This window comes from Carassius carassius, chromosome 13, assembly GCF_963082965.1.
Source record: "Carassius carassius chromosome 13, fCarCar2.1, whole genome shotgun sequence".
NCBI lineage: Eukaryota > Metazoa > Chordata > Actinopteri > Cypriniformes > Cyprinidae > Carassius > Carassius carassius.
The window spans coordinates 4,591,473-4,606,428 of record NC_081767.1 but is presented as its reverse complement, the minus strand read 5'-3'; the positions used below and the strand labels follow the sequence as shown (position 1 = coordinate 4,606,428).

The window sequence follows — 14,956 nt, the reverse complement described above, 5'->3', positions numbered from 1 at the left end:
GGTAAACATAAGAGAGAAAAAAATGTAAATTAATCCGGAGACAATAAAAATCTTAATCAATCCTTTGATTTTAAACCACATTTGACACATTGTATGCTCTATTTCTCAGTGTAAGGAAAAGATAGTATATTTTAGTATTAAGTACACTACATTTTGTCACAGCTGGGTAAAACTTAGTTACCTGTAAACCCCATTGGATTTTTTGGGATTCTTGGGTGTTTCTTAATTTTCTTGCTTTTTTATTTATAGAGTCTAGGGCTGTCACATACGCATGATATCTATATCAGCATTTTATGCATGGAATCCCCCCAAAAATGAACAAACCTGCATGGAGCAGCAGAAATGCAAAGCTCTGTGAATGACATCTGTTTCAATATGTGTGGAGCTTTAGATTCTCAATGGGCTTGTGCATTTGTAACAAATTACCTCTTCCTCTTTCTCTCCTCCAGAAGAGAGGATGCTGCAGGAGACCAGCGTTAGAGCAAGTCCAACCTGATCGCTCCATCCCCTCCCTCCCCCGCCCAGTCCTCCACAATCCCAGGATGCTCTGCCCCTGCCGAGGGAAGCTGAAGTTGCTGGTGGTGTCTCTGAGTTTCGTCATCCTGTTCACCTGGCTTTACCTGCTCGTGGGGAACTCGGAAAGTGAGTATCAAGACACTTATCGTCAGATCTTTAGTTTTCTAAAAAAAGGGATCTCTGTGGGACAGACTACAGTGGCCTATTTTTCTATGCTCTGATGTAAAGGCTGGACCGACAAAGAGTTTTCCTTTTAAGCTGGGGTGACTTGGGTGTTGAGACTGTCAGTCATAGACTTATCTCGGTCTGTGTTCTAAAAGCCTCGTCTGATGGGTCTGTCATCGTCAGAGTCGCACAATAATGCTGTGGAGTGCTGATAACACAACTGATCTGCAGCCAGATCTTACAAAGCTAATCATTATAAAAGCTCGTTCTCTCACTCTTTATCTGGCATGTGAACCTATCATGAGAAATGCACACACAGAAAAGAAGATTATCAGAGCATGATCATCAGTATTTATAAGACTGAAAGTGTTTAAGAGAAGACTTGTTTCCTATAGAAAAAAAAAAAATGTTGAAGATATATTTCTGCGCTTTAAAAGCATTTTATCGGTCATTGTTTGAAACCGGGGTGAACTGGAGAGGTGGTTTTTAATGCAATATTCTTTCTAAGAATGCCTTGAAGTGTTAAAACATTGTGCTGAATTGTGCCATATCAAGTTAATTTAATATTTAAGCAGCAAGGGATGAGTGCCTGCAGCCCTGGGACTTTACAATGCAGCATGGCCTGTTTAAAAGTGGTTGCTTTTATAAAGCCGTACTAATTAAATATATTAAGGACCCACATATTCATGGTTTATTTTTTAAAACAATTCATTCAAAATTGGCATTCTTCCGTTATAACAGGGACCTTTGACCTAAAATATTTACTTGAAAGTTCTCTGCGATTTCAGTTAGTATTTCAGTAATTTAACCTCACATTCACGTTCACAGTTTTCTGATGTTGTTTTATGGTCTTGTGACATGCAGACAAATTAAACATTTTTTTTTTTTTAGTCAATGTTTTATTTTGGTTGTTGTTATTGCAAAATTATTCATTTATTCTAATGTTATAGTTTTATGAATTTAAACCATTATTAATTAATTATTAATTGAATTAATTATTAATAATGATCCCAGTTTTGGAAAACTTGTGGTATAAAATATAATCTGCTGAACCAATTGTTCACATCAGAGAACTATATTATGGATTATAGAATGAATGCAAAATTATATTGACCAGTGAGAATTCAGCAACGGAAATATCCATTTTATAAACAATAATACATACTAGGATTATAATAAGGTAAAAACATAGGCCCTCTTACAGTTTAGTTGGACATTGCTAGTCTTGCTCAAGTTTTGATACTACATCAGTATTTCTTAACTAGAGGTCCAGGGCCCACCTGGGGGCCTCAGAAAATTCCCACTAGGGCCGCGGGATGACTACAAAAGTAACTAAATTAACAAATTTATAAAGTAAAATAATCTAAAATAAAATCGTACAAAAAAATTATAACTTTTATTAAAGAATGTATAGTTCTTTAAAGTTGTGGAATCACAGAATTAACTGTAATTCATGAATCACAATTGGACAGTAGGCAGGTCTGTTGACAATGGCTGCACTTTGTTGAGAATGCTTTCGGGAATATATATATATATATATATATATATATATATATAGGCATTTTTAAAAAGTAGGTCTTATTTGTCTTTGCAGGGTTCACTTTCTGCCCTTTTAAAAAAAAATCCCTTTTTTTTATAAGTGGTTTTGTAAAATAACCTCATAATTATAGATTTTATAGTTTTTGGAGGGCTCATAAAAGCATGAAATGGACTTTTCTCCATCTGCTGCCTTTGATTTCACAGCTCAGCATAGATGCAAGTGTAGCAACTGTTTGTGTTCTTGTGCTGTCGTCAGCCAGTCAGGGCAGGTCATTTTCCTTTTCTGCTCTAGATTCATTAATCACATGGCATTTACCGCTCAGGTGATTGGCTCAAAATAACCTTGTGGCAGAATTGTTGGCTCGTAAGCAAAGATGTAGATTACATATCACATACTTCCAGAGGCCCCTGTGCCCAACTGCCTGAGATGAATGTGAATGCTAATGGATAATGGATGAGAAACGACATGGCTACGCTCCGTAAGATGGTTCCCAACTCTGGTTAACAGGGATGAGTGATTTGCACTCACTTGTACATGAGTGCAATGCAAGAAAATCCATCAAATCATTCCGATAAATTCAATGCCTGTTACTTTGTTCTCCCTGATCACACCCAATTTTCTGCTACTATAATCATTCCAGCAGAGAGCAAAGTGTAGATTGAGATACTCTTGGAGTCTGTCTTGAATCCAAATGACATTTACATTTTATTGTCTCTGCAAATTCACCTCAGGCTTCCTATTTTCTTACCTCTCATCCATCCATCTCTGGGGTGTAATCTGTCAAGATCACTCGAAATAAATGAAATCTGTTGTGCCGTATCAGACGGGCGTTCCCTGCTCCTCTCCGCATGCTTGGTGGAATCTACAGAAGCACGGCTGCTCGAACGGGACGTCCTGGCATCGCGGGTTCGAGAGGTGGAGGAAGAGAACCGGCAAATCCGCCTCCAGCTGAGCCAATCGCAGGGCCTGGCTGCCCAGCCTGCTGAGGGTAACTATGGCAACCAGCAGTGGGTTGCATCAGCAGACACCGGTCCAGAAGACGTGGAGAACACAGCCGAGGAACGGGCCAATCACAGCGAGTGTTCTCGCTCGCCCACAGCCGAGAAGTGTGAGGTTAGATGACATATTAGGTCCTGTCAGATGTGAGAACAAATCTTTAGAGGAACATGCAGCGGCCCGAAAAAATTATTTAAATCACACTTTGGTGTATTTTCACAAAGACAAGTTCGATAGGTTGAAATGATAAAACAATACGGGCTAATATAGTTGGTTAAAACAAAAAAATGGCTCTGAAAAGTAAAGTCATTTCTATGGAAAGTACTGGCATCATCATGTTGGCAGATGCCACTGTAATTTGATATTCTGTATATATCGTATCTATATTCAAATAATTTTTCTGGCATATGTGTATGCTTCTTTTCTGGATTACTGCTGCATGTTAGATGATGTTTAAAGTCTACACAATAAATTTTAAGCTAAAGTTTTTCAGTCCAATCTAAAACATTGGCCTTTCTCTCCACACACAGTTGATTCACGTGGCGTGTGTGTGTGCGGGTCACAACGCCAGTCGGGACGTGGTCACTCTGGTCAAATCCATCCTGTTCCACAGGTAAGAACCAAGGACAGGAAAATTTATAGTAAATAAAAAAGCAATATAATAGTATACTGACACCAATATACAGAGCTGCATTGTGCATGCAATCTTATGTATGTGAAGTGTATAAGAATAAATATTGGAATTTAGCTATATAATTTTTTTTCATATGTATTGTGTTTGACCTGAAATGAAATTCCACAATTACAAATTCAAATTTTCAAATTCAAAATCAAATAATAATAAAAAAAAAAAATTAAAAAGTTGAATTTTAGTTTGAAATTTGACATTTCAATTTTGGAATTTGGAATTTGACATTTGAAATTAAAATTCCAAACTTGAAATTTCATTTTCAGATTTCAAATTCCAAAATTCAAATCCAACATTTTACATTTTAAATTTTAAAAATGGAAAATTAAAAAAATACACATTTTCAAATTACCAAATTGTCACCTTAGCATCACATATTGTCATCTTTGTTGTCGCACCGCATGATAATTCCAAATTAAATCATGAAACTAGCAAAAATAGTCATCTGAATTTTTAAATTAGCTTGATGTATTCATACAGTATAAAACCTAAGATATCAACATGTCCACATCTCTCTTTTCAGGAGAAACCCACTACACTTTCATTTCATCACAGATACAGTGGCCAATCAGATCCTCAGCACTCTGTTCCAGTCGTGGATGGTGCCGTCCGTGCAAGTCAGCTTCTATGACGCTGATGAACTCAAAGTAAGCACCTGCCTCACCATTCTTCCATGACTCTACACTTGCTCTTTGACCCAGAGATAATGACCATGTCACAGAGCACCATTATAGAGGTTTAATGGGAGGTCATAAGCAGAGATAGTTTTGAAACGATGCAGGTGGCAATGACAAGTCTGAAGAATGATGCTCATCACAATCTTCTCTGAGCTCATTCAGGCACAAACAACTGGGATGAAAGACGTGTCACATGCGCTTATGGATTGTAATGGAGGGGCAAAGGTCCCCTTGGGACAGTATGGCTTGTCTGTGATAGTGGAAACATTGAGCTTGTTTACACTCCAGCAAGCTCAAGCGCTCTTACTCTCTTGCATGCTCCAGAGCATGTGGGAAAACACAGAATTATTCATTTCTGTTTATATATTAAAAGTGACAGTGCTTCTATTTTTTTTTTTTTTTTTTACAACTTGGCATGTGAGTGCAGTCTTTGCTGTGGTGTTGAATTATTCACCGTCCGTTGTGAATTTTTTTTATTTTTATGCAGTGCACGTTAGAGTGAAGTGACAATCAAAGAGCATGCCTCCTCTACACACACACATGCACACATATTCTAGGAGAGCTCATTCTAGTTTACATTACACTGCACTATCAAGGACACTCACATGAATGCATGCACAATAACACAAATACATTACTTCTTGTCCTGTTTTGTGCTCTCGTTCCCCTCCCGCATTTAGTACACCACTGATTGTCAGCTGTTTGGCTTGGAGCCATCTCTAATCATGTGGATTTTACATCCTGTGTCTCTGCTGTGGATAGAGACCTCTTTGCTCTCCTGAGTATATGAGAGCTAAACTGCAGGAAATCCAGTCTTTTTCAATCAACCCCTCTTCGGCAGATTATTATTAACCCTGAGCTCAGGTCATAAAGGATGTATGCTGAGATGATGAATCATATGATAAGAACTGTATAGGTTTTTTCCATGGGTTCAGATGATGCTATAACTGCAGAATACAGTTCAGAAGCAAACAGGAAGAGCACAATGAGCACCTGTGGTCGGTGATAGTAAACACATGCAGGGTTATAAGAACAATCTAAAAACTATAACCTTGTCAGGTTTAGTAAATAATCAGTTATAATAGTCGCTATGCCCAGTAATACATGTTTTCATTCTGTGTACATTATTATTATTATTATATCAATATATGGGTCTCAGTACAATAGTTTTATGATTTTGTAATGCTTAGTGTATACCTGATTTTCTCTTACATTAATCACTTGAGAATATCAGTACAGTTGTGTGTGGGAAAATACTGTAATATTTATAAAAAAATATATAGATTAATCTTTTTTCTCAGCTGTTGAGGGGAGAGCACAACAGCAGGTATATATATATACATAAATATATATATCAAGTACTTGATGGTGACATCAGCATTTTTTTTATTATTATTATTGATATATTATAGTTTTTATACTTTTTAATCACATTTTATTTAAAGGTTTAGTTATCATTATTTAAATATATCTACATAGTTTCGTTTTATCATATTTGCACTTTGACCTGAAATAAAATATTCCAAAAAAATAAAAATAAAAAGTCAAATGTTTCATTTGAAATTTACATTTTTTGGAATTATAATTTTTTTAAAAATTAAATTTAATTTAATTTGAAATGAATAAAAAGTTTGTTTTACACAAAATAACCTCTCTCTCTCTCTCTCTCTCTCTCTCTCTCTCTCTCTAACCGATTATAAGTTTAAAATTCATTAAATGTTTTGTCAGAAATACACAAAAGGTAAATACTGTTTAAAAGTGTATATATAAATATATAATAATTGTTGCCGATTTGATTCTCTTTTGCCAAGTTGATTTTCCAGTGTTAAAATATCAAATACTTTTCTATGATTATAATGTTGTAATTTATAGAGCTGGATGATTTTTATTGAAGTTTATATTAAAGAATAAAGAATGAGTTCTCTGGGTAGAAAAAAAAGAATTCTCTAGGTAGAAAAAAATATTTCTAGAACCAAGTCACTGTTGTGCTCTTTTGCTAGTTTCTCACAGATTTCTGTGTTTATCTCTCTCATTCTCCTAGTCGGAGGTGTCATGGATACCAAACAAACACTATTCAGGAATTTATGGCCTGATGAAGCTCACACTCACCAAAGCTCTGCCATCCAACCTTTCAAAGGCCATCGTCCTCGATACAGATATCACCTTCGCCACAGACATCGCCGAGCTGTGGGCCATCTTCCGGAAGTTCACAGGTAATCGCTCGCTTTTATTCAGGAGGCATGTAAAGCATCTGGACAGTGAAATTTAACACCGACGTTGTGATTGCAGAGAAACAGGTGATTGGTCTGGTAGAGAATCAGAGCGATTGGTACCTCGGTAATCTGTGGAAAAATCATAAACCCTGGCCAGCCCTCGGGAGGGGCTTTAACACAGGTGAGGGCTTGCAGCTTCCACTTCAACTCTGCTTATCAACCAACACAGCAGGTTATGTAAATATTTAATGGTGGGCATTCTTGGCAATATATGATACTAATAAGTAAAGAAAGGGGGAAAAGCATACAGTTTTAATAACTGAACACACACTGAAAACACACCCACATATATGTGTTGTATCAAAAGTGTGGAATAAACAAGAATTTTTTGTTTTTGAATGAAGTCTGTTATACATACTCACCAATATACTGAAGTTACAATTTAAAATAGCTGTTTTCTGTAGGAATATATTTTTACTTTAACGTCTGATCAATTTCATGCATCCTTGCTGAATAAAAGTACTGATTTCAGTTCATAAATGATGATTTGAATTTGAAATGTCAGTTTCCACAAAAATATGAACTGTATACACAACTGTTTTCAACATTCATAATTAAAAATATTTCTTTAGCACCAAAAATTGTTTTTACTGTGTTTAAACTGATGAATGCAGTATTGGTGAGCATCAGATACTTACTTCAAAAACATAAAAAAAAAATCTAAATTATCCAAACTTTTGACCGGTAGTGCATATATTGTAATATATTAACCAAATTAATTACTCCTTTAAATAAAAAATGAATAAATAATATAAAGGTTATTTATTAAATTTGTTCATAAAGTTGCTGGTTTGCTTGTTGATTTGGAAAGAGCACAGGCATGATCACTTCTGAATGGAGCACACTGTTTATGTCACACTTAGAATTTCATTTCAGTATGAAAAAGAGAATAGCTTGCACTGGGCTCCGTTTGACAACAGGTGATTCTTTTTGGGGCTGCAGGTGTGATTTTACTCTACCTTGAGAGACTGCGGCGCATCGGCTGGGAACAGATGTGGAGACTGACGGCAGAGCGAGAGCTAATGAGCATGCTTTCAACATCCCTGGCAGACCAGGTCCATATCCTTCATGAACAATACATGAAAAACACTTTAGAAGAAGAAGTGATCTCATAGATCTTAGGAGACTGTGCTTTGCACAAAACTAGTCAAAATAATGATGAAATCTGAGCTAACCATGGCTGAATAATGTGTATTGCAACAAATGTCATGTTATTATTTTATGTTCACAGGACATCTTCAATGCATTCATAAAACAGAACCCAGTTCTGGTGCATCAGCTTCCATGCTTCTGGAACGTTCAGTTATCGGATCACACACGCTCTGAACAGTGCTACACCGAGGTGTCAGATCTAAAGGTAACAATATATTTGGAAAATGTTTAGGTATGCTGGGTATAAACGACTAAATTGACCTAGAGGAATTAATTGGTTCAGGCTTTGCCAAATTCACTGTTTGTTTTACAAATTCCCTCTAATGCAAATGTTCGCCCAACCGTCACATTAATTTCCTGTCAAATTTCCATTTTAGCTTTGCAAATGACGTCTTTGAAGTTGTTTATTGCTCACTTTTATTATTTCCTCCTGCAGGTCATTCACTGGAACTCTCCTAAAAAGCTGAGGGTGAAGAACAAGCACGTGGAATTTTTCCGTAATCTTTACTTGACGTTCCTGGAGTACGATGGGAATCTTCTGCGACGGGAACTCTTCGGCTGTCCCAGTCAGGCCAGCTCTGAGGGAACAGTGGTGAGTTAGTTTAGTAGTAGATTATGTAGTATTATGCAAATATCTTATTTTTGGAGTAGCATGCATATAATGTCACTATTTGTTGACTTAAATGCTTAAAAATACACAATAAAATTTATATACTGTACATCTTGTAAATGGACTGTATATCTGACAGTCCTGGGCTACGGAAGCCTGTTTCTGCCTGATATTTTAAAATAAATAATACATTTCTAATAAGTAATTTATAATTACTAAAACTAACCCAGACAGCAAGCTTTTCGGCCCAAGTCCGGCCCGCATCTGGCCCGCATCTGGCCCGTATGCTGGGAATAAGACTGCCATATAAACTCATTTAGAGACATAAACACAGAATTGTGAAATGTTAACTCGCTATTCTGAGAAGAAAAGTCAGAATTGTGAGATTAAAGGTTAAGGAAAAACTATTTCATAAAGTCTCAAAGGGCAGCTCGACCAGTGCCTTTTTGATGTGACTTGCTCAGCATAGCTGATAAAACATATTATTCATCATTCCAGCTTCAGCACGCACTAGAGGAGTTAGATGAGGACGACCAGTGCTATGATTTTCGGAGGGAGCGAATCATGGTGCACAGGGTGCATCTGTACTTCCTGCAGTATGAATACACACCTACAGATGATGGCACAGACATCACACTGGTCGCACAGCTCTCTATGGACAGGTGAGGAAGATAGACTGTCCAAATAAATCTGCAGTCACGTTTGGGCCGCTCATGCTCATGCCAAGGCAATTTAATTACAAAACTGTCAAATATGATGTTGTGTTTAATGAACCTTCTGCAGCACTCTGATTGAAATGAGAATAGATTTCTACAAGCATTGCAAGTTAATAACATTTTCAAAACAGGATGATTATTGTTTACTAAAACTAAAACTGTTAAATGATAAAGCTGAAATAAAATAAAATATAAATAATTAGATTTACTTTTTTTTTTCTCAGTGAGTAAAGAATGCAACATTTCTTATTTTTTATTTAAGTGGAATAACTAAAATGCCTAACTGTAAATAAAATTAAATTAAAACTGAAAAAAATTATAATAGTAATAATAATAATTATATAAACAAAAAAAATAAACTAATAAAAAAGCAAATAAATTATATATATATATATATATATATATATATATATATATATATATATATATATATATATATATATATATATATATTATTAACTAATAATATATTTAAAATATTAATAAAAACTTTGACAATTTTAAAACAAAACTGAAATAAAAAATAAATTAAAACTGAATAGCAAAACTGAACAAATACTAATACGAAAAAGCACATAAGAAATATACTATAAAATAAGAAACATTTAAATAAAAATGAAAGTATAAAAATAAAATTACAATTATTAATAGATTCTTAATCTTCATTTATTCATATTTTTTCTATTTTTATTACATTTAAATATAAATAAAACTATAATATTATACAAACAATACTAAAATATTGCTTTGAGGCATGTTGAACCCTCGTGTTATTTTCAGATGTACTTTATTTTAGGGTTGCTAATTTAACATGAAATGAAACATAATGCTTGACAAGGGATTGTTGGGAAATGAATTGTGTAAATAATAATTAATTATAGCACATTTTGCATTTTGTGATTAATTCTATTACTTCACTGGCACGTCATTTATTTAATTCACTTGCATTCGACCGAAGACCCTACATTATTCTTTTTTTAAAATAGTAATCTTTTCAGCTAGAAGAAAATAATAGTGTATTATCTTCCATTTAGAGTCCTTCCACTTCCACTATATATATATATCTCTGAAGCCTTGGTTTTATCATGAAGTAGTCTTGGCATTTTCTGAAAGGTGATTGTTATGCAGGATAGCAGCTTTGTTTGTGTTTGAACAAAGTATCAACTAGAAGTGCCTGACGTAGTGAAGATCAGAATGTACCATACTAGCTACTGAAAGCTTGCCTTGCAGGTTTTAAAAAATTATCAAAAAGAGCCAATAATCTTGCCTCACTTCAGTTACTGCCCAAAATTTCACCAGAGACACTTTGTATTTGTCCACAGACTGCAGATGCTGGAGGCCATCTGTAAACACTGGGAGGGCCCCATTAGTTTGGCCCTGTACATGTCTGATGCCGAGGCCCAGCAGTTCCTGCGTTACGCTCAGGCATCTGAAGTCCTCAAGAACCGCAAGAATGTAGGCTATCATATTGTTTATAAGGAGGGTCAGTTCTACCCTGTCAATCTGGTACGCAATGTGGCACTCCGCAACGTCAACACACCCTACGTTTTTCTGACTGATGTGGATTTTCTGCCTGTGTACGGCCTCTACGATTACCTTCGGTAAGCTGTGAATTTGTTAGGAATTATCTGTTAATGTAAAGTTCCATTTCTGTAATATATCTCTGTTTTTGTTACTTAGAAAAAGTATAGTCCAACTGGACATGGCCAATACCAAGAAGGCTCTGGTTGTGCCTGCCTTTGAGACGTTGAGATATCGCCTCTCCTTCCCCAAATCCAAGGCCGAGCTGCTGTCTATGCTGGACATGGGGACTCTCTACACCTTCAGGTACAGCAGACATTCAAAATAATCATCTCATAATCAATCTCCAGTGTGTTTAGAATTGATATTAGAGTTAAAGACAAATAAGAGTGTGTCCAATAAAGAGAAGGGAAATTCTTGTAAAATTTCACATGTGCCACATTCTTATAAATGTACTTTTTATATTCATGTCAGTTCCATGTGGGTTTTGAAAATGTTTCAATTAATTTATTTTTCCATTGAAACTACAGGATAATAACATACAGTATATATATATATATATATATATATATATATATATATATATATATATATATATATATATATATATATATATATATTTTACACTTTGAACATATGTGAGTGTACACCTTAAACATTTAAAAAAGATTCAGTAATATAATCTAGTCTTTTGGGAGCCACACCACATTACATTTTAAAATGTGGTCTTTGACAGTAAACTGATATTAAACATCAATAATCAGTGGAACCGTTTCTTTTTTAGTTTTTTTTTTAATTAATAATAATAATAATACATTTTAATAGCTTTTATTTATTTTATTTTTTATAAGAGTTTTTTCTTTATTATGATATCAATACAGCTGTATCACCTTGCCTTTTTCTAGATTTTGCTCCAAAAATATCAATTATTTTTAATTCAGAAATTAAAAAATATGCGCATTATAGAGCAAGGTTTCCTGAGTTGATAAAAAGCTTACTTTATTAAATCATAAAAATGTAAAATTAAAATAAATATATATATATATATATATATATATATATATATATATATATATATATATATATATATATGTTTTTTTTTATTTATTTATTTATTTATTTATTTATTTTTTTTTGCTGTTGTTTACTTTCACGTTCAAGCACAAGCACATAATCCAGCATTAGATAACCATGAAAATGTAACTGTGTTGTTAAATAATTTCAATACTGACTTAAAAGTGGCTACTTCCAGGTGTTCATTTGACAAAAAAAAAAAAAAAGTTTTTGGAATCCCTTTTATATAAAATGATGACGGTTAAAAGATGACGTTTGATTAATATAAATTCAATCAAAACATGAGAACCATGTCTTTGGCCCATTATTAAAAGTCCACTCAAAAAGTTTTCATTTAGTATGGAAGTATTCATTTACTACTCTCCTGAAATGCAGGTATCACGTCTGGACAAAGGGTCACGCGCCAACCAATTATGCCAAATGGAGAACAGCCACAACGCCATACAAGGTGGAGTGGGAGGCAGATTTTGAGCCATATGTTGTTGTGCGACGAGACTGTCCTGAGTATGACCAGAGATTTGTTGGCTTTGGCTGGAACAAAGTATCCCATATCATGGAGCTTGATGCTCAGGTAAGGTTTTAAAGGGTGTTTGGCTTGTTTATACTACCAGTGTCCAGTGTCCCTAACCTGTCACATTTCCTTGTTCCAAAGGAGTATGATCTTATTGTGTTACCAAATGCCTTCATGATCCACATGCCCCACGCGCCCAGCTTTGACATCTCAAAGTTTCGTTCCAGTCCGAGTTACCGCTACTGCTTGACGACTCTGAAGGACGAGTTCCACCAAGACCTTTCTCGAAAGTACGGTTCTGCTGCTCTCAAGTACCTCACAGCACAGAGGAACATCTGAACACTGTTTCAAATGTACTTTAGCACACACGAAGATGGCTCGGTCTAGTCATTTGAGGCTCAACAGCCAACATGCTGCTCTGCTACATGTTACGGTGTCTAGAGGAACGAAGCTGAAACCCACGTCTCTGCTAAAGAATATAAAATCAGAGCTTTAATTCTTCTTTTTGATAAGTCATACAGCAGAGAACTGTGGAAACCATTGACATCAGCAACACACCCATCAGTCTGGTGTTGAAAACTCGACCAAACATGTTTGAACTGCTTAAAAGACATTAGTAGATGTTTGTGATGACCTACTTGCTTTATAGCCTAAAATGAACTGTCATGATAAAGACCTTTTTTGACAATCAGGGCTTTTTCTTCACTTAAGATCTGCAGCTAGCGGTCCATGGCACTACACAGCTTTGAACCTGGCTGAAACCATTCGATGGAGTATCAAAAGGACGAGAAATTAATGAGCTTTCCAAAGACTCTTCGCTGGACTGAAGTGTGGGGAGGCCATCATGACAGACGAGGGATTTTAAGCCTTATAATTTCACTGATATTTAAAATATGTAAAAATATTTTTCTTTGTTTTTAATGAATACAAAACAACAACTTACAGCCTATGTATGTTTTACAACAAAAAATTGAAAATCACATTATTTTTTAATTTAGAAACACTGATTTGCTTGTAGCGAAAGTAGATTGAATGCTTGACAGGGGTGCGATATTATGTGCAGAGTCCTGAATGAAGGTTTGGGTGAGAAATGATCAGTGTGTTTAACTGCTGCATTTATAATTGTCACAAATGGGGCATATTAAGACATGCTTTAACATGCAGTATTATAACGTATACCAGGACGCTTTCCTGTCCTGAACTCAATCACTTTTTTTCACTTTTAAAGATTTGCACTACATACTGTTACAAAAAAAAACATGATAAAAAAAAAACATGTCTAAATGTACATTTGCTTTGAGATCCACTCAAGGGACCATTAAAAAACAAAAGAGGCATCCATTGCTGAAGTTTCTCAAAGACTGAATATTTTGTTGTCAGATATAAAACACTTCCTGTTGTTGAAAACAATATTTATCGTGTAAAATGTCACTTTCTGGTCAGCCCTGAAATAAGAATCCAATGTCCAACTCAACATCAGTCACTCAAAGATGTATTTGTAAAAAACAAAAAAGATGTTGTGATTCCCAATGTGTCGGGTCTTTATAAAGAAACACTCCTCCAGGTCATATTGAGTTGACCACTCATATGCCACCCATGCCCTTCCACTCCATCAGACTGCAGATTTACGGAAATACCCGTGCCTTTGCTGTGTTGCGAAAACTGGATATTGATTGTACTACTGTACGCATCAGCGGGGCCTGCAAGGATACAGGTACTCTATTTATTATTGTTGACTTAAATCAATCATATTTTTCTATGTATGGGACAAAGTGCTTTAATAAATTCTCCCTGTTTCTATAGTTTTTTAAAGTTCTTGTGCTTTTTATTTGACAAGAGAAGTTGATCCACACATTGCTTTGTGCGCTTCAATGAATATATTATCTTTGAGCTTGTTGTAGGATTCACTGGTGACTAATAGTTAAGAGGTCCAATAGACGGCAGAGCAAATAGAAAATTAGTGCAAAAAAATAAAATATATGGTATACAAATTTTTATAAAAGTACATTAACGGAATATTTCACCAAAAGACATCAGGCCATCTAAAATGTAGATGAGTTTGTTTGTTGAGTCCAAACAACTGGTTAAATCATCTAGTCACACTGTTTACATCTCGTGTAATGGCATACTGGGAATGGAGAAAGTTGCATTCTATCACAAAAACAGAGACCACTGTTATCAAAAGTATGGGAATACTTAAAACAGAGGCCAAATAAAATGGCCATTTGTTCCCTTTGAAAAACCGATATGGTGTACCACGGTAGCACAACTGCGATGCACGAGCACCTCAGAGGAAAACATACTGGCCCTCTCCGGTGTTACATTTAACTGGTTACCGTATGATCTGGTGACCAACTTCTTGGTTCAGGTCTCTGCTGCAGATGTATATATCTATATGATGTCTATGGTTGCGCCCCTGGGATGTCTGCCGTTGCTAAGCAACCATGACGTGTTCTCTCCATGAAGATGTGGAAATTTCAGCAAAGGATAAATGGATCTGCAGCACTAAAAATTGCT

At 35.3% G+C, this 14,956-nt stretch overlaps 1 protein-coding gene across 3 annotated transcripts in view; it reads left to right on the top strand.

Annotated features, from left to right (window-relative positions):
• The window catches only part of LOC132155873 (xylosyl- and glucuronyltransferase LARGE2s), a 44,337-nt gene extending 30,959 nt beyond the window's left edge, over nucleotides 1-13,378 (top strand). For all 3 annotated transcript variants that reach the window (XM_059564623.1, XM_059564622.1, XM_059564624.1), the window contains exons 2-15: nucleotides 450-642; nucleotides 3,045-3,334; nucleotides 3,748-3,830; nucleotides 4,429-4,552; nucleotides 6,624-6,795; nucleotides 6,872-6,976; nucleotides 7,798-7,910; nucleotides 8,087-8,212; nucleotides 8,444-8,599; nucleotides 9,116-9,279; nucleotides 10,656-10,934; nucleotides 11,014-11,160; nucleotides 12,304-12,499; nucleotides 12,581-13,378. In XM_059564623.1, coding sequence (XP_059420606.1) covers nucleotides 543-642; nucleotides 3,045-3,334; nucleotides 3,748-3,830; nucleotides 4,429-4,552; nucleotides 6,624-6,795; nucleotides 6,872-6,976; nucleotides 7,798-7,910; nucleotides 8,087-8,212; nucleotides 8,444-8,599; nucleotides 9,116-9,279; nucleotides 10,656-10,934; nucleotides 11,014-11,160; nucleotides 12,304-12,499; nucleotides 12,581-12,778 — 2,253 coding nt within the window. In that variant the 5' untranslated portion in view covers nucleotides 450-542 and the 3' untranslated portion in view covers nucleotides 12,779-13,378. The remainder of the gene's footprint in view (nucleotides 1-449; nucleotides 643-3,044; nucleotides 3,335-3,747; nucleotides 3,831-4,428; nucleotides 4,553-6,623; nucleotides 6,796-6,871; nucleotides 6,977-7,797; nucleotides 7,911-8,086; nucleotides 8,213-8,443; nucleotides 8,600-9,115; nucleotides 9,280-10,655; nucleotides 10,935-11,013; nucleotides 11,161-12,303; nucleotides 12,500-12,580) is intronic.
• Nucleotides 13,379-14,956: the final 1,578 nt, after the last annotated feature.